Source organism: Tinamus guttatus, unplaced genomic scaffold (assembly GCF_059628265.1).
Source record: "Tinamus guttatus ecotype Peru unplaced genomic scaffold, ASM5962826v1 Tinamus_guttatus_pri_ptg000240l, whole genome shotgun sequence".
NCBI classification, from domain to species: domain Eukaryota; kingdom Metazoa; phylum Chordata; class Aves; order Tinamiformes; family Tinamidae; genus Tinamus; species Tinamus guttatus.
The window spans coordinates 7706744-7726165 of NW_028288774.1; the positions used below are offsets into that span (position 1 = coordinate 7706744).

At 38.1% G+C, this 19422-nt stretch overlaps 1 protein-coding gene across 1 annotated transcript in view; it reads right to left on the reverse strand.

The window, feature by feature from the left end:
• The window catches only part of GALNT18 (polypeptide N-acetylgalactosaminyltransferase 18), a 191670-nt gene that overhangs the window by 162132 nt on the left and 10116 nt on the right, over positions 1-19422 (reverse strand). Inside the window, 1 exon segment of the mRNA XM_088525819.1 lies at positions 12514-12779. Within this exon segment, the coding sequence (XP_088381945.1) occupies positions 12514-12779 (266 nt within the window).

The window sequence follows — 19422 nt, forward strand, 5'->3', positions numbered from 1 at the left end:
CAACAAAAAAAGGCAGAAGACAGCAATCTCTGAAGTACTTGTCATCGCCTTGAATGAACATGGGACAGTATTTTGTAATAACCCTTCACTAATAACATTACCTTTTGCATCTGAGGATACTTCGATTCTTTATCTTCACCCTGCTCTTAGTTCTGCAAGTCCAGTTGTTTACAGAGTGATAAGAAAAATAACTCCCTGAACATGAGGCACTTCGTTTTTTCTCGCTTTCATACAAGGACCCCCTATCTTTCCAGGTGAAGAAAGGGTGCAAATGCACCATACCCGTATAAATGGTTTTACTGTTTAAAGTTCCCCTGAACTGGACAGTTAAAACCATAGTCCCATTGCCAAAGATAAGATGCTAAAGACTCCAAGTATTTCTTCCACTCAATCCGTACAGACACACAAGAGTACTGAGTATTATTTCCTCTCTGCACCTTCTTGCCCCCAAGGCAGCCAGAAAACACTTTTTATGGAAGTTACATGGCATTCTCACGTAGCTGAACTGAATGCAAAAGCTAGGGTAAAAATACAAGGTCTTTGCGCCAACCTGCACAGGAGAGCATTCCCTCTTTCTGTTTTAATAGCACAAGCATATTGACAGTCCCTGAATGTAAGCTCATTCTCAAATACAGTCAAACACACTCACAGGTAAGCAATAACAAAGCATAATCAAAAAATCACCACCCATGATGATGCCAATTCTATATTTACCAACATATTATATTACCAAAGCTTGAGGAGAATGAGGCAGACTCCTTCAGCTACATTTACATGCACATAGCTAGTAATTCTGCAATGTGTTTCATTGCTGGCAACCATACAAAAGGCACTTTGAGCTGAATGGATGAATGCCTATCAATTCCTATATACCTGCTAAAAGTGGTAAACATACAGTTACATTTATAATGAAATTTATACAACATATTATCTTTTACCTGTTTGTTTGGGTTTTTTTTGCTGTGGTCAGAGTTTCTTTTCACATATGATAAGGAAAACACTGATATTTTACCAGGTAATGCAAGGTTTTGCAAAATCGTATCAGAAGCTTCTGTTTTCTTCTCAAAACACAAACAGAAGCATTCTTGGAAATATATACTTACATTAATTTTTTTTTTTTTAGTGTCGCAAGAAATGTCACCAAATTGTTTTTAGTGCATTGCTTACTATTTAATGACTCCAGGCAAGGTAGAAAAGCTTTAATCTCTAGGCAAGGTTGAAAAGCTTTAATCAACAGAATCAAAAAGTGTTAAAAAAATTATATGCAATTTTAAAAAAATCAAAGGCATTTCCTCCATTTTGTCAAGCAGACAAAAACATATTGACATGTTGTTATTACAAGGAGCCAAGGAATTGTTTGACACATTATGACTAAGTTAAAATTCCTTTTATGTCTTTCTGAGCTTTCAGGCTGCCTCACAACAGGCAAGAATTTTGCTCTCCCATAAATTCAACAATTCTCCAACAATAGTGCAACGTAAGTTTCCACATACAAGTGCTGAAACATGCCATGTTCACTTTAGCCTTCAGTTAATTACTCAGTTACTGCTGAGAGCACTAACAACCCTGAAAATGCAACTCTTAACACATTTCAGACAATACTTTCTATCCTTAGCATTCCCAGACTATGGTAATCTGGGCCTTTTGCCCCCATATTGAGCATGCTCCCACCTGCTCTCATCAAGGCTTTTTTAATTCAGTTCTTTGTGAACTGTTTCTTTCCACATGGGTCTATATGTGGCAGTGACAAAAACACTTTCTGCCTTTAAGAGATGAGCTATGAATCCTCAGTGCAGCCATTCTGCACAGAAAGAGAACTCTGCCAGACCTTTGGGGTGCATAATGTTTTTATTTATACATATACACACATATATCTCCATTTGTTTACAGAATTTTTATCACAACTTAAATGTAAATGTAGTAGCAGTGTTAGCAGTATAAAGGAGGGGTTTTTTTTAAGCATTTTTGTGTAAGAAAAAACTAAACTGTGCTAACAAGCTCATTTATATTGAAAGAATTGCATTTTTATGAAGTGTAACAATAAATCAATGAGATAAAAAATGTTTTCAAACTGTGCGGAAAATCTCGCTGTCAAGAACTGAATGTCCAAAAAGGAGACAGAGGAGTCCTAAAACTTTATTCGAATAAACGTACAGTCCACCAGGCATATCCCTGTGGGGTCTCAAATTGCTGGAGGACACAGCCCCCCTTTTATCGTAATTTCCCGACCGAGGGACATCCTCTCCCCTTTTCCCCATTGACCAATGTACTCAGAAGTTACAGCCTTCCGGCCTGCTGATACCAAAATCCTGTCTCCTGCCATCTGTTCTCACCTAAAGTCACCTGACACCTTTGTCCCCTTGCTGAAGAATGTGGGGGAATTCCCTTATTTCCCTTATTTGTAAAGGCCCCCAACTCTTGGCAGATGCTCTTTTGTCCCACTCACTCATGGCTCCGCTCAGTCTCTCCCCTCCCTTTGTCCTGCCTCTTCAGCCAGACTGTGAGGAAATCCCCTTATTGGTGAATACACAAACTTCAGCATTCCACTCAAAACCAAAGCCAAAGGTACCCTTGTTATAAAGGCTGCCTTTAGGAAAATGAAAGCTGAGGGTGCGAATGATCAATTTAAATATAAGTTGTCTGGCACCATTTAACTACTGCTTTTTGCTGTCACTTCTGTGCGGAAAATCTCGCTGTCAAGAACTGAATGTCCAAAAAGGAGACAGAGGAGTCCTAAAACTTCATTCGAATAAAGGGAGAGTCCACCGGGCATATCCCTGTGGGGTCTCTCAAATTGCTGGGGGACGCAGCCCCCCTTTTATCCTAATTTCCCGACCGAGGGACGCCCTCTCCTGTTCCCCATTGGCCAAGGTACTCAGAAGTTACAGCCTTCCCAGCCCGCCTACACCGAACTCCGGCCTCCCGCCATCTGTTCTCACCTGAGCTCACCAACTCCTTTGTCCCCCTTGCTGAAGAATGTAGGGGAACTGCCCTTTGTAAAGGCCACCATCTCGTTGCAGATGGCTCTTTTTGTCCCACTCGGCTCATGCCTCCACTCAGTCTCCCCTCCCTTTGTCCTGCTCTTCAGCCAAACTGTGGAGAAACCCCCTTATTGATGAATACAGAAACTTGAGCATTCCGCTCACTTCTTTTAGTGCATAAATTCACTAGTCTTCCTGGAATAACTTTCACAGCTTTATACTTTGAAACTGGGGAGGTTACATTTAAAAAGCTTGAAATTAATTCTAAACGCAGCATTACAATCATGAAAAAAATAGTTAAATTTAAAATCTCTCATTCAGATATAACCAAATTTAATGGTCATAATCCCTTATTGCTGACACCATGTTGTAAGGTCACAGAAAACCCCACGGCCTCTTGAAAGGCTTGGACAAGAAAGAAAACAATGCATTACTGCAACATGGGAGACCCCAACAGTGATGCAACTTATGCTGACAGTTGCTTTACTTTGCTTATTAAACTGTGACCATGCACAACCTGAGTATTCACTGCATGTTTCAAATTAGGAAATATGTATATTAAACTAGATGAACTGGATTTAAGTCTTGTATGTTTGAAAGCTAGATCTGGGTTTCATTTTCATTAATTCGGGTAAAGATTTCTCGTAAGCTGCTAAATGTTCAGCTGACTGAAATCAACAGGAATGTAAAAAGCTTTCAGAATAGAATCAGAAATGCTGCATTGCTTTTTTTCCTCCCCATTTAGTGTAAACTTTGTAAGAACAGTTGCACTAGTTTCAATAAAACTAATGGAAAACATTGAGTTTCCACTCACCAACAGCAGTTTCATAATAACTAAAAAGAATAAAATATTAATGTATGTTTACGCAGCCTTCAGCTTCTCCTATACTCTCTCTTCCCTGATCCTCCTCAACCGCCATATTCCTCTACATAAGCTGAACATATTTTCTAAGAAAAAAAACATAAAATTTTCTTTTCTAGGAAAAAATACCATGGTACTAGGCCTCAAACTCTCTCACTCTTCACATTAGCAGCTGAAAACACAAGTAGAAGGGAGAACTGTTGACTTCTTACTATGTGATCATGCAATACACACTAGTAAAATTACAAACAGGTAGGACAAAGTGATTTTAAGAGCTTTGCTGCAAGTCTTATTTATTTTGGTCCCAGATTAACCCCAACTTTTTTCTCTCAACAAGAACTTCATTGTAAGGATAATTCTGTAACAGACAGTACAGTCTGCTGTGCTGCAGAAGTTTGTATGGCAGTTTTTATTTTATATGAAGTATGTCAAATCTTCTTTGCAGACCTCTGGCAAGTCATGACTTGATACAGAAAGAACAGCTTCAAATGACTATGATCTGCAATGAAAGTGCACTAGCTGGATGATTCATGAAACAGATCTCTAACTAGTTTCAAGTTACCTACGGCAAGTAAGAACGCTCCTTTTCCAGCTTAAAATGTGCATTATTTCCCTACAGTAAAGGCTACAATAGCCACTTTTCTATAAAGGAAATAATAGAAGAAAACTACATCTTTGGCCTTCAGAAAGCTGCTTATAGAAATCCCTACGGAGATCATCTCTGACAGCTCTTACAAAAGGAAGATCCAAACATTCATATTTAAAATAAGGATTTGGTTTAGGCGTAGAAATGGCTATACCAAAACTATAATAGAACTTCCACCCCCTCAGTGCTATCATTTACATGGAACATCACTGAGACCAAGAATTTTCAAAAGGTAGTACTGGAATTAGGTAATTATGCAGTACTATACATATACTAATTAAAACAATAGTTTCAGTGAAAATATTTAATCTTATACTTTCAGCACTCACGTTGGTTTCAAATTATTATCACTCCGGAAAAAAAAACTAACATGAGAAAACAGACTTGGCTATTTCACACTTATAAGGAATTTGCCTGCTACAGGATTCACATACTTTCTCTGAGTAAGACAACAGAACATGCTCTGTCTGATCCATCTCAGCAACTCTTGCAGACAGTCAAATGTGCTGCCACCAAGGATCTGTATAAATTTAACCACATATCCATTTCCTTGGCCAAGCTTATGCTGATCTTATCCAAGGAAAGTAAGATCACTTCAAGTTATGCGTGCCACTGTTCATTTACACAGTTCTAATCACAAGATAGCTCAGATTTCAGGTAACTAACACAATATTACTGAAATTGAAACAATAAATACAGATTTTCACATAATTTCAGTAGAGAAAATAATAATAATTCAGTATGGATTTGCGAAGATACATTTTGGATTTTTAAAGGCAGAGCAATCCAGGCTAACAACTCGGATATCCCATCTCGATACTAATGAAAGATATAGCAAAAAAGTGTAATATTCTCATTTGTTCATTTTAAAGCCAGGCAGTGGAGATGCTGAAGAGCTACGATAATTACAGGCTTTGGTTCTTAGAATACTCTGTGCCTTAGGAAGCTGAAGATATCATGATAAAAATAGCACCTTGGTTACCAAACACCAGTTGAGCAGAGAAAATTTATTAGGAAAACAGAAGCGAAGATGTTATGCAGAAAACACATATGCATAGAAGAATTGTATAATTGTGGTCAAAATAGATTTAATGATAAGCGTAACATGAAGACACTAAATCTCAGGCACCTAGCAATTCCAGTGTTTATGCAGCATATCTGCTGAAATGGTGCAGTCCTACCACATACCCTGATGCTAGGCTATTTCTCAAGTTTCTAAAATAAAGAAGCCTGGAAGTGTTTCTGGCCATAGTCGTAGTACTGGAAGGCCAGGGGCAGCACAGAGAGATTGCTCCACAGTCTAGTATTAAATAAGTACCACAGACCTCAATCCCTACAGCTTAAAGACTAGAAGGGAATTTATAATGCAAATGAATGAGGAAGAAATCTACCTTTAAAAGGAAAAAAAAAAGTATCAGACAAATGAAAAATAATTTATCCTAGAAGAGGCGTGACAAGATATGAAGTCAGCTTTCACTTTTGCATCACTCTGAAATTTAATTCCATTAAATAAGTGGGTTTGCTAGTTGGGAATCTGCAAAAACCTCACCTATTAGCAGTAATCACACTTCTGCTCTGGACTTAAGAGTAATCCTAATGCACTAGATCATTTTGTACAATGTTCAAACTCTAGTCTCCAGAACAAGCATAACTAAATTAACATAGCCTTGTAAATACAACAAAGACAGCTGTGAAACACAACTAAACATGATCTGAGTCCCATCCTGCCCCTAACGCACTCCACGTATTAATAGTCAATGACGGAGTTCTGTTTCAATGGTAGCTATGGATTTCCCAAGCAGCAAGCATCCTTGGATAGGTAGTTAGGTTTTCTTTGTGACCACCATGGTGCTTTCTTTGTGACCACCTTTCAGAAATGCGGGAAACAAACCTTGTATACAACTCTATCCATCTTTTAATAGATTCTGATAACCTACCATAAATCAGCAGATCACAATCAATCCCAAGGTCACACTATCCCTAAGTGGAAGAACAGTTATTGCATTAGACTGTTAAGACAGGTATTGCCACAGGAAAAGGTGACAATGGAGATAAGCTGATCTCACACATTACATAAGACCCAAGAACAATCTGTAGTTCTTCCTTTGTTTCTTTAAATATATATTTTGGTCATACAGATAAACATCATTCACTATTATTAAAATGGAAATAACAATCTTGTAGAAAACCAAGAAGCCTAAGTTTGGATCTCTGCATAGCTACAGGCTCCTTGCGTCAAGCTAGGCAACATTTTTAAAAGTGACACCTACTCAGCATAAAGAAGCACTGTGCTGAGTCCGAAACCTTAAGCAGAAAAAACCATCTCCACCTCTGTGCAACACATAAATCAAAGATTACTCTCATAATACACAATCCACCCCTTCTACTGCAGCTGTGCCCTTATGCAGAGAAAACAAGTATCAATCCAAGATTACCTTTTTTCATAGAGAAGGACAAAAATCTCCAGCTTAGCAACTACAGAACTTGTAGAAGGCAAGAAGTCATCATTTCCAGACTCCAGGTTCATTTTTTAACCTTCTGACGACTTCATGTAAACTACAGAAATTGCCTAGATTAAAGGAAATAGAATGTGGGTCAATTTCCTTCATAACTACAAGCCTCTCATTCAGTTTCATTTTGCAGCCAAATACAACTTCTTGTTTCCTGCTCAAAAGGCACAATTTCAAAAGAAAAGGTTCGCTTTCAGTCAGACCAGACCCCTAAACCAATTCAAAGTACGTTGACTGCTAGTGCACAAGATGAAGGTGGAGAGGTAGAGCTGGGCACAGATGGAAGAGTAGTGCCAGGACCTCTCTGTCTTGGATTGGTTTAAGATACCTTGGAATTGTATCTCAGTGTAATCCATTTAGGAACACAGTCTAAATTCTAATGAGAACATTCATATGCTTTTCCTTCAAAAACCTCCACTCCAAGATTCTATGGTTTAAATAAGACATTTAGCTACCGATAAGTAGCAAACAAATCTACTTGTATGGTCATGTAGAAGAAAAGAAAATCCTAGTATCCCGAGAAAGCTTTTCTTTCAATTTCCACTTTCATTATGAAGCACTAATGTCATTGCTAACATAAATAGGTTAGGGTTTTTTTTTTTCTCTTGATAGGTTTTTTCAAAAATAATTGTCACTTTGAAGTTTTTTTCAAACTGGATGACAAACATCAAAAGTTTAGACTGTTGAGACCTTTTTTTTTCCCCTAGTAGTATTGTATTTCCATAGCATAGATCTTATGAACAGACTGATCTAGTTAAAATAATTAGAGGAAAAATAATTAATTCTAAGAAAGAAAAACTTATGAAATAAGTCAATCCATCTCCAGTAATAAGAAAGTTCTTTAATGAAGACAGACTAGAACTCCTCTGTTTTGGCCACTGTATCTTCTCAGTAGTAGAAAACTGAAAGACTTCTTACTGGAAGAATCACCAAGAATATATTTGTTAGGGTACTAAAGATTTTAAAAGCATGAAAAAAATACCTTTATTGATAAGAACTTTCAAGCTGTAGTCAACAGGACCAACTTCATTAAGTTTTCTTTAGTACACCCATTCCTAAACATGAGAACATAAAAGTTGAAATCAATTTAATCTGCACTGACATGCACTAAACTGGACCAACTTGAGAAGTCACAGCCTTAAGAGACTATGAAGTCATTTGCAGTGGAACAAGAGCTAGGGGTCCCAGGGCTATAGTCTAGTGCTATTCTATTTCTCAGAAGAATACACAGACTGCAGCAAGTAATAAATATGCCTAATTGCTTTTGTGCTTGAGGGAAATATACTGGGCAGATTTCTCAATTAATTATTTCAAATTGAAACTACCACAAGAATTAGACATGGTGGAGCAATCATGTAAAAGCTAGCGAGCCTGACTTTATGATCTGAACATAATCCTAGCTAACCAAGCTACAAACAGTCAGCCACCACCAAGCAGAGGATTTCATATTGCACACTACATGTTTGAGAGCAACAAACAAAATGTAAGTATCAAGCATGAGATTTCCTTACTAGAATCTTTAAATGGCTGAAGAATCTTGATTAATTTACTTCCCAGACTCAAGGTATGCAATTTCAGAAGGCAACCAATGCTACCCTGCACAGTCGAAGCTGCACAGTTAATCATACACTGGAGATCTTTCTTCCCCCTAACTGACCATGGATGATGACTTGATGTCTAACTATGAGATAGCTAACATTAGCTGAAATAAATCCATCAAGAAAATAATAGGAAGAATTAGATTAAGAGACAAAACATACAGCTCCTAACAAAATCCCCAAATAAATCCACACCTGACCTTCTATTTATGACAACTGATGCAGCAGCACTCGAAGAACAGAGACAAGATGCCTAGCAGAACACAGGTATTTCAGGTATCTACTGTACTAAAGGATTCAAATGGTCCAGACTGGTACTGTATTTTCACACTTCAAAATAAATATACTTTAAACACTTGTACATACCTTAAATGTGCTTAGGTCCCTAGTGGATGGAGGGAAGCACATTCATTTCATAATTTTATAGTCCATAATCTTTTAAAATAAGGCAAATATCATCTGATTAAAACTAAGCAGGCTGAACACTAAAATGACACTGCATAATAAAGCAAACAGGACAGAACACATGAGAGTTTCTAAGTGCTTAACTGCAGCAGAGCTTTTTAAGTAAAGGGTTCAGCTTAAAATCTCTGACAGTCTAAAGGTATGCCGCAGAAAATATCAACGATAATAATAAAACAATTTATAAGACAGCAAATAATAAAGAAGCAACTTAAATGTTGTTCTCATTGTTACAAGATAAATGTTTAATGAAGAGTAGCCTGTCTGCTCACGTGATCTTCCTACCGCACATTCAACTTCGGGCAGTTTTTCAGTGTCATTGTGAATGCACGATGCATTATTAAGATGAATGATGCTTTAATCTGTCTGAGGCCTTCTTGTCTCAATGCCTTCTACTGATGATATGGGGGGTGGGAGAGGAATCTTTTTATCACTGGTTTTGTAGAAACTCTTATGCAATACACTAATAGGCTACAGTACCTAAATTACCATGGAAAGTGGAAGGGGGTGACCATACATGCAGAACAGATAGGGTTGAAAGCAGCTACTTTTATTCAATTTCCAAAGCCCAGAAAAGGAATGCACAGAGATGACCACCTTTCAACATCTGCAGAACAGTAATTATACTGAAACAGCAGGAATAAAAATATTTAAAATATGACAGGCACATATTTGTGTATCCAAAGTTTTGCATTCTTTGTCAAGGTAAGACTAGTACCCTTTCCATACTGTGCTTTCCAAACATACGAAGCATGCATACTCTCATTCTCTCATCTGGAAAACTACTTCCAGTCTAATACCTTTCTTGCCAGGAAAATATCATAATTTTTAAAAATACATGGTTTAAAAGGCATTTTATAAGAAGACATCTTTTATATCCTCTCTTTTCCAGTACACTTGATAAAATATTATCAGATTGCAACTTATATTCTAAAAGAATTCCCAGATAGCATCAAATTAAATAATTCAATTAGAAAACAAATTAAAATAAAACATTAGCATAGTCCCATGTGTAAAATACTGCAGTTGGAGCTTCCCAGCACTTGCTGCATATCCTAAAGAATGTGATTATATTCCTGTTGCTCATTTCATGCCTGTTCAACATTGCAGAACATCTGAGCTACTGACAACTCTCTCCAACATAAAGAAGTGGTTCAAACAAATGTTTAATGACAAACAAGAGATAACTCTCATAACTAGTCCAGAACCACTAAAGCAACTGGTTTATACAGTTTATGACAGTGAATCCCAAACTTGTAACTTGAAGCTATCTTCAAGTTGAGTAGCTTGGTGATGATACAAAACCCATTCAAGTTTAAGGTATTCCTTCCAATAACTTCTAAGAGTTTGCAGCATAGCCCTGAAGCCATAGCATCTTGAAGTACAAAGTAAAACCTGATTACAATACTAAGTTATTTTGTATCATCTGCCATAAAAATTTGCCACAGACCGCAGTAACTATGATATGGTCAACACAAGCACAACAGAAACCAAACCAAACCAAACCAAAACCAAACCATTTTGAAACATTCATCTATGTTTGTTTCATTATTTTCCTTTTAGGTTTAGAGTGGCTTTTTTAACAGCAAGTTGTTTCAATAAGTTATAAGCACTTTGTAAACCATACCCTTTTCCCCTAAGTATATTTCAGCACTAACTAAAACTGTTGAGCTAGTTATTTTTATAAGATATTCCTCAACTTTCAGCTAAATTCTATTTTTAATTTTTTTCTGGTTTCATTCAAACATAGCCATAGTCACAAAATAAACTTCTGTTCCAGTGCTTGCTATATCCCATCCTAATAACCCTTCTATACTATACTGAGGAGAAACAATGACTGAGGTAATACGCTTATATGAACATTTATTTTTCTGGAAAAAAAAAAAAAAAAGAGTAGGGCATCATGCTGACAAAACCAAAGGAGTTAGGAGCTATGTTTCAAAACTATATGGAAAGTCAATGAAATTCATGCATCTACCTCTTACAGAGCCCTTTGAAAAAAATCCTTGCATTCATACATGCTTCCACAGTGCACTCCACTGGCATACAGACAAAAATATATTCCCTTTTTAAAATCCATTTCAGGAATCAAGACAACTTCTTTTATGCAGTCCTTGAGTTTAAAACCTGCAGGCTCCCCTATCACTCCTATTCCAGAAAGGAGGAACACTTTACTAGCCTACTCAAGATGACAAGAGCATCCAAAAAAAAAAAAAAAAGAAAGAAAGAAAGAAAGAAAAAGGCAGCATATCCGTACTGAGCAGTGATATGTCATATTTTTAAAAATACTAGTACAAGTCACAATGGAATAGCTGGCCTTTAACAGTCCTGCAGTCATACTTGTGAGCAGTTAGCAAGGGAAACTCAGTACATAAGTGATCAGTCAGTCTGCCCATTCCAGCATTCTTTGTATTCCCGTAGCACTTGGCCAAAACTGCCTGGAAGCAGGTAAGCTTTTGTGTACTGATGCTACTAGATGGTTTGCTCAATCTCAGCAGACTTAAGATACATACCAAAGAGGCTAGACTTGGTGTTGAACCTTCAGAAGAGCTTATGCAGAAGCAGTAAAAGACAGTCCCTTTAAATTTTGTGAGGGATCTCATATGCCCCTGCCCCAGCCTCCTTCACAGACTGAGGGAGGAACTGATTGATGCCGTGTGGAAGATGAAAAATAAAAAGACAACTAGTTAAATAACACCCAGAAAAACAGAATGATTTAAAATCCCAAACACATGGGAAATAATAATCTTTTTCCCCTCCTTTCCCTTCTATTCATACTTCTGCCTTTCTCCTGGAGGTCCCCTCAGTACCAGATCATATTTAAAAGGCATTACACAAATGAGAATGTCCCAGTTATAATCCCAAGGGGCTCTCGGCACTATAGAGGCACTGGGAAAAAACCTTGAGCACACCCGGACACACACAGACTCTGCACGGATTAGCAGAGCCAGACTTGCAGGGGGAGGGGAATAAAAATTCCTCTCGCAGCAACCCCTTTCGGAAAAGAAAGATAATACCGGTGACGGCAACAGCAAGACCTCAAGAGGCTCCTCTGCGCTTCGGAGCCCTCCCCATGGAACTCCTGCTTTAACGCGACACAGACACGCACAGAACCGAGGTCAGGTTTATTAAAGGGCCAGATGCTGGGGCCCTCCACTGCCACGGCATGCGGATCGCGCGGCCCGCAGGCACCGCCGCTCTGCCTGGCCCGAGCCCCTCGGCTCGCCCCCCCCGCGCAGGGCCGACCTGGCAGGAGAGGCGCTCGTGGCAGGTCCCCGCCCGGCGCCAGGGACCTCTGCGCTGCTCTTCCGGGCTGCGGAGCGGCGCTTTCCCCACAGCAGCAGCAATGTCTCGCACCTCCCCACAGCCCCCTCCCCACGCGCGGCGGGAGCTCTGCGCACGGAAAGGAATGGGGTGGGTGAGAAGGGAAAGCGAGCAAGGGGTAACGTGGTACCTTGGATGTGCTGCTTGATGACATTTTCCAAATGGTCCAGCCTTTCTATAATCCTTAAAGTGTCCCCTTTGTCTTCCTCTAACTTTTTTTCTGAGATCGGCTCCTGTACTTTCACATAGACACTGGCAATGTAGTTGGTGACCCAACCCACGTACAGCAGGCAGATGATGTTAGTCATTCCACTCAAAATCACGCAAGTGGACACTAAAGTTTTGGTTTTCCTGGTGCACACCATCCTGAGATCCCTCCATATAGCTCCAAAAATCCTGTGATCCAGAAAACAAAAATAAAGTGCAATGAAAATAAATCTTTTCCCCCCTTTCCCCAAAGCGGAGATCACTCAGAAGTCAGTAAATTTCCATGCAAAAAGTTCTCTAATCCACAGAATAAAAATATTTCTCGCCTACCTAGAAGGAGAGATGGGGGCAGGGAGGACTGATACTTAGAATCCTTGATTTTAGTACATTAAAATAGCTGAAACTTTGCAATAGCAGCACCAACAGCAAACCAGCAAGGCGTGTCAGCCTCCCCACTGATGGCTGGGCTTAGGCACCGATTCTTGCCATAGGCATCAAAGCCGCGAGCAGCCAAGTGCCCAAGTGCTGCAAACTTTGTTTCCTCCAACGCCGCTTCCCACTGTCACCGGCCACCGCTCCAGAGTCAGACCTGGGCAGCAGCTCGAAGGAGAGTGGGGCTCGAACGGCCCCGGAGCGACAGCCCCGTCCACCAATGGAGAGCCCGCCCTGACGCGGAGGCTGCTGCCAGCGCCGTATGACGGACGGGGAGCGCGCGGGGCGGAGCTGCAGCGAGGCCCACCTGCTCCTCACACACAACGCGCGCGCGCACACACACACACACACAAGCACACACATACACACAGACATACAAGCGCGCACACAAACACGCACAAGCACATACATACACACAGACATACAGGCGCGCGCACACACACACATACAGACATACAAGCACGCGCGCACACACACACGCACAGACGCTGGGGCCCCTCCACCGCGCTGCAAAGCGGGGAGTGAAGGCGGGACGAAGCCGCCTTCATGCCATTTCTGTAGCTGCCTGCAAGGAATTTCTCGCCTAGAGAGGAAGCAGCAGCCCCATCTCCGCTTGCTGCTTAGGTGAACGCTCCACTGCTCAGCTGAGAGAGCAGCTGCTATCACTAAACACACCAGAAACCCATCCGTTTAACGGGGGGGAGGGGGGCGGAATTAAACCACAGCCATTCCTTTGGCTCCTTGACGCTACGAGCCCCCCTGGCTCCAACTACCCAATAGCTGCCCACTATTAGTATGCTTGTCTTTTATTTTCTTTGTGCACATTATTAGTATATGTTTGGTTTTTGTCTTTTATCCTGTGTGTGTCCTGTTTGCATCCTGTTTTTATCCTTCCAGGTTTCTATTACTAATAGATAATTGCTGCTTCCATTCCCACCAGCAGCCCCCAATATCCATTGCCTCAAAGAAATTTACATGAATGCAGTACAACAGAGGACACCCTCCCAGGCATCAGATTCAGTATCAGAGGTATTATTAATAACTCACAATTCAGCATGTTCATGCTGCTTTCCTCTTCATCTCACCTCTTACACATACTTTCAGAGAAAAAAAAAAAAAAAAGCAAAAAGGCAAATTCCTCTCAATATGAAATCCCACTGACTTAAAGATGCAATACAGATCTCCATTCCTCCTAAACAAGGATTTTGTACTAAATAGCTGACTTTTAAAATATCATTTTCTTTTGATAGTTTCAAAACAGAAAATGAACATTAACATAAATAGCCTTAAAAATAAGGCATCTGGTAATTAATATACTAAAATATTTTAAATACTTATTACCCAATGAAAACAAGGAATACTCCGGCTCATAGTGTAATTCTGCATTTGTGTTACATACACATCTATTCTGCTACATGATTCATACCTAGTACCTGAGATTAAACAAGGGTTATCATGTTTATGTGAAGAAAGTTCATCAGATACCAAGACCTACTGTTCTGAAGCATGCATGTGTAAGCTTTCCAACCCTGCACTATCTAGAATTTACATTTCAGTAAATTTAAAAACAAAACTGACTTCAAATCTACCCAGATAAGGGACAAGTAATATCCATTACCAAACACGTTATATTTTCCAAGGAGATTTATAAATTATTAAGAAATGATAACCTACTTCATGAACAATAGCTTTTCTTACTAATGACTGTCAGCACATTCATGAGTAACATATGTTCTGAAAAGATGACCAAAGCATTACTTATGCGCATTAATGGCACATAATTAACTTTTTACTGCAGTATCTATTAATAATTCATTTCCCTTTGTCCCCAACAGTTTCTGACCATGTTTACAATTGTTTCGTTTACACCTATAGTCTCCTTTTACTAATGCTGCACTTCTCAACAGCTTTGTCAAGCTAGTGTTAAAACTCCATCTAACTTTTTTTGAGATAAGATGACTTGAAGCCCGTATTTGATAACCAATATCATGTTTCCACCTTGTTCTCAGTTCCTTCATTTTTAATGTCTAACATTGTTAGCTTTTTGATTGTCCTCAAGCTAACCTTCTCAAGAGAACTAGACACAAAGATTTCTTCCCTTTAGCAATAATAAAAACCCCAGTAATAACTAGGCGTAGCTTCATATGTTTGGCTGTTTCATCGATTTGTCATGGCACTGAATGACTTCTGCTATCTTTTGCAGTCAACTTTAGAACTATGTGAATAATTTGGTTATCTTCACTATTTATACCCTTTTATGAGCATGTCTGCATATGATGAACAGTGTAGATCCTAACAGTCCCTTCCACTGACAGTCTTTTTGAAAACTAATCATTTCTTCCTTCTCTGTTCCTTCTGCCTGAAGCAGTTTTTGATGCACGAGTGCAGCTTTTCCTCATTCACGACACTCATCAAGAACCTTTGGAGAAAAAAATCATAGGAAGCTGTCCAAATAGTAATATTAAATTTAAAATTAAATCCATCACCAACTGGACCACCATTATACATATATTTGCTGACATTTCAAAACACCTTAGTAGATAAAGAATGACTTCCTTCAGTTGCTCCTACGAAGAACATCTACTTAATTCAGACAGAATTTGGAAGAAAAATCTACAGGAAAAAAGAAATCTACAGACTATTTTATAAATTCATTTCAGTGGATTTTTTTTTAAGGGTTGGCATCTAGGAGTTAGCTTTCCTCTGACCCACTGCATTAAAAAATAAAAAATTTACACACATCTGCGCCTCTTTTAAAGAAAACTGACCCAACAAGAAAAACTTCAGTTCAAACTGTTCTGACAACTCTTATGAGATGGAAATTTTCATTTTATTAGGCCCAGAATGTCACACTGCTTTTGCTACAAGAATGTCCAATAAAAGCAAGGAATTAATATTACCAAATACTCTTTTTCTTTTAAAAAAGAGGAATGCTTACAAAACTTCTTTAAGAGAGCCAAGAGGAAGCCTGCTAAGGAAGCAATGGCTTAGAGCCAAGAGTTATTTCAATAGCAACTAAACTATCCAAAAAAAAAAAAAAAAGAAAGAAAAGAAGAGGGGGGGAAAGGCATGAAGGCATGGACTGGAAGACGGAATTTGCTCATTCAGTATATGATTCAGAAATTAATATATAAACAGTCTAAAGACTGTTTCCTCCATGTGGTGCTTATGATTTTAGAGGCACACCAGAATATATCAAGAAATATATCACGAAATATAACAAGAAATAAAAAACTTCGGGCAACTCATGACTTTTTTAATAAAGAAAAGATTTCTAGACATTAAAAAAAGCATTTTTAAGAATCTTACACACAATTCCAAATAGACTCTTTCTTTACCAAAAATCAGTACTGCAAATAGCACACATTTGACTCATACATGCAGATTTTTTCAATGTGCAACATTCACATTCCTTGCAATCTACCCACTGGAATACCTATGTTCTATGACCTTCGGCATTAAAAACAATAATAAATACAAAAAAATATATTTTTAAAAACCATATCCTTTCCATGGTAAAACTGTTAGAAATATTGAGTTACAACATGACAAAAAAGTTCATTTTTAAGGCAGTCCCCTATTTCTATCCTGATCCTAGCCTGGGTTTGTATAACTTCCATCTTCCAATGTAACATCAGAAAAACACAATTAAAAGCACAATGCGCTTCAACAAAACCAGTGGCTTCAGGATGCTTACATCTGTTGAATTCTAGCTTGCATTTTCAGAATTTGCACCTCACAAAGGACTCTGCAAACATCATTAATTAAAACCTATACCATTCCTCTGGGAACAGATGGCAACAATTTCATCTTTTACAACTATGGAGCTCCAAATCAAAGAATGTCACTATCCAACACAAAACATCAATATTTAAAAAACAGTAGATTAACATGCTTTGCCATGTTGGAGGATACTAACACAAATCTGAATGATTACTTGAATCAGACCTAGAGCAAAGCATTATTATCTACTTTTATTCAAGTATCCTACCTAGTCCTCCTGAAAATCATCTCTTCCATATGTAAAGTTTGGCACAACTAGGAGTACAAAACCCCAAATACTAGGCCAAAGGAAGAACAGTCTTTGAACATTGAAGAGAAGGTAACTACCCACTGAAAAGTTCCCAGTACAGTCTGCTATGCAATTTGAAGATATTTGATCTAACAGTGACTTCAGCCCCATCAGGCATTGGTTTGGAAAATGAAATCAGTATAACATAAAGTAATAGTCTTGCTATAAATAAAAGGTGGCCTGTGGGACCTGGGCTTAACCAAATCCCTGAATGGTCCATATTACTCAACAAGTTACAAAGTTAATCATACCTATCAGGCATTAGCAAAGGGATTTAACTCTTACCATGATGAATGGAACACCACTTTCACTGAGATTTCACTTAGCAGATTAAATGACTGAGCTTTATTGAAACATGATCAAACATGTATCAGGCGAAGATGGAGCAAAAACAAAGAGGATTTTAGACAGAAGAGTTACTATGTGTAACTACGCGTAATTTGGGAACGTTGCAGAAACTCTGGATTACAATTTTAAACGCTTATGAGTTTTTTGAAGCCGAGAACGTGGGTTGATGGAACTAGAAATAGAAATAAAATGTTACTACATGATTAGGAAGTTTTCCGATTTGGAAGCTAGCTTTTGGACCCCAGAGTTACATTTTGTTGCCAGTTGTAACATGATTTGCAGCTCTATTTTCAGGATTAATTTTTATCGGCATAACACACCAAAAAACTGCAGTTCAGGCCAAATAAAATCTACCAAAACACATTTTGTAACAGGCACCAAGCACTTTCAGTAACCCACAGCTTTTTTTTTCTAGCTGTCTTACCATTAGAGGAAGATTGCAACTTTTTTTTTTTTTTTTTTTCCAAAAAGGCGTTTTCCATCAAGGAAGTTCAAGTCAGAACTTTCCTCTTCCCCCAAATGACTTCACCCTCCTTGTATACACCCTTCCTTGTATTGTCTGCATTAGTGAAGTTCAAAAGTAAACAGGAGTCATGTCATTATGTTTACTCCTTTGTTCTTTGACAAATTTTTACTGGATGTACAAAAAAAAAATCACTATTTATTCTTTGTTGATCTTAAATAGCTTGTATGTTCAGAAGACTCCTTTTGTTTCACCAAATCATCTACTTTTACAAGACTCAGGGCCACTGTTAACAAGAGGCTATTCTGTTACTTGAGAGCAAGAACATGTACGCACTTCCAAATCTGATGAAAATAGTATTATTTATTTAAATTTATTTATTATTTAAAATTATATATTATTAATTTCAGTCAACACACAGCACAACTGAATATCTCATTGAGTATTAGTTTTTTCTTTCCTGGAAGAATTTTACAAAGATGAAAAACCATTGGTCTCAAATTTGATTTTGAAGCCTTAGCCCAAAATCTAAGTTTATTGGTTACTCTCTCCCCCAAACCCTTTGTCATAGAAAGCATACTTTTTGTGGATACAGAAACGTTTTAGTTTAAAATTTTTGATTTTATTTAAAAATTTTGGTTTTAATCAAAGTAAGATTTTATTTCAACCAAATAAAAAGCAATACTACAAAAAAAGTAATTTCTCAATCAACTGTATCAAAGCAACATTAACTAATAGCTCATCTGCCACTAAATGGTACTTTTAATGATGTACTGCTTCTAAATTCCTTGGCATTCTTGAAATGATATGAAAAGATAGCTCTATCAGTTTATTGCAAACAAATATGCATCCTTTAAGAACAAATTACCACTGGATTATTTTAGAGAGAAACATATCCAAGAGCATGTTCACAACCGCCTAAGGCATTAGCAAGATTTTCTGAGTCTTTACCAGGCATATATATGTATTTAAATTTGTATTTAAATTTCAATGTATCTGAGAAACCTAAACTTTTAGAAAATAACTGAAACATTTACTTTCAATCTTTAAGTTATCTTAAAAGGATATCCTAAATGTAGACATAAAATGCTATATAATTCACATCCATCTTCACGAAGCAGAAAAGGAACATCTTTCGCAACAGTTAGAATATAACATTCTTGCACTATATGTGCATTTAAGAACAGTACATTTTAGCCAACTACATTCTGTTCAGTTAGATTAAATGAAGTTTATTTCTATTTTACTAGCTGAAAAAGAAGTTGAATTACGAATTCCCTTAGAGCCATACAGCTAGTCACAACCAACAGAAGAGGTCATATTTGACAGGAAGAGAGTCAGGCAAAGAAATCACTGTTTGCCCCCGTCTGTTTCCTGTGAATGGTTCCCAAGCAATGCATCTGGGTCAGATGAGTAAGGTATAACTGTCTCCAGAATATGTGCCAGACTGTCCTTCTCTAATCTCTCCCAGAGAGGTTAATGATCCTGCTTACTATCTTGATCAACAAAGCAGGCTC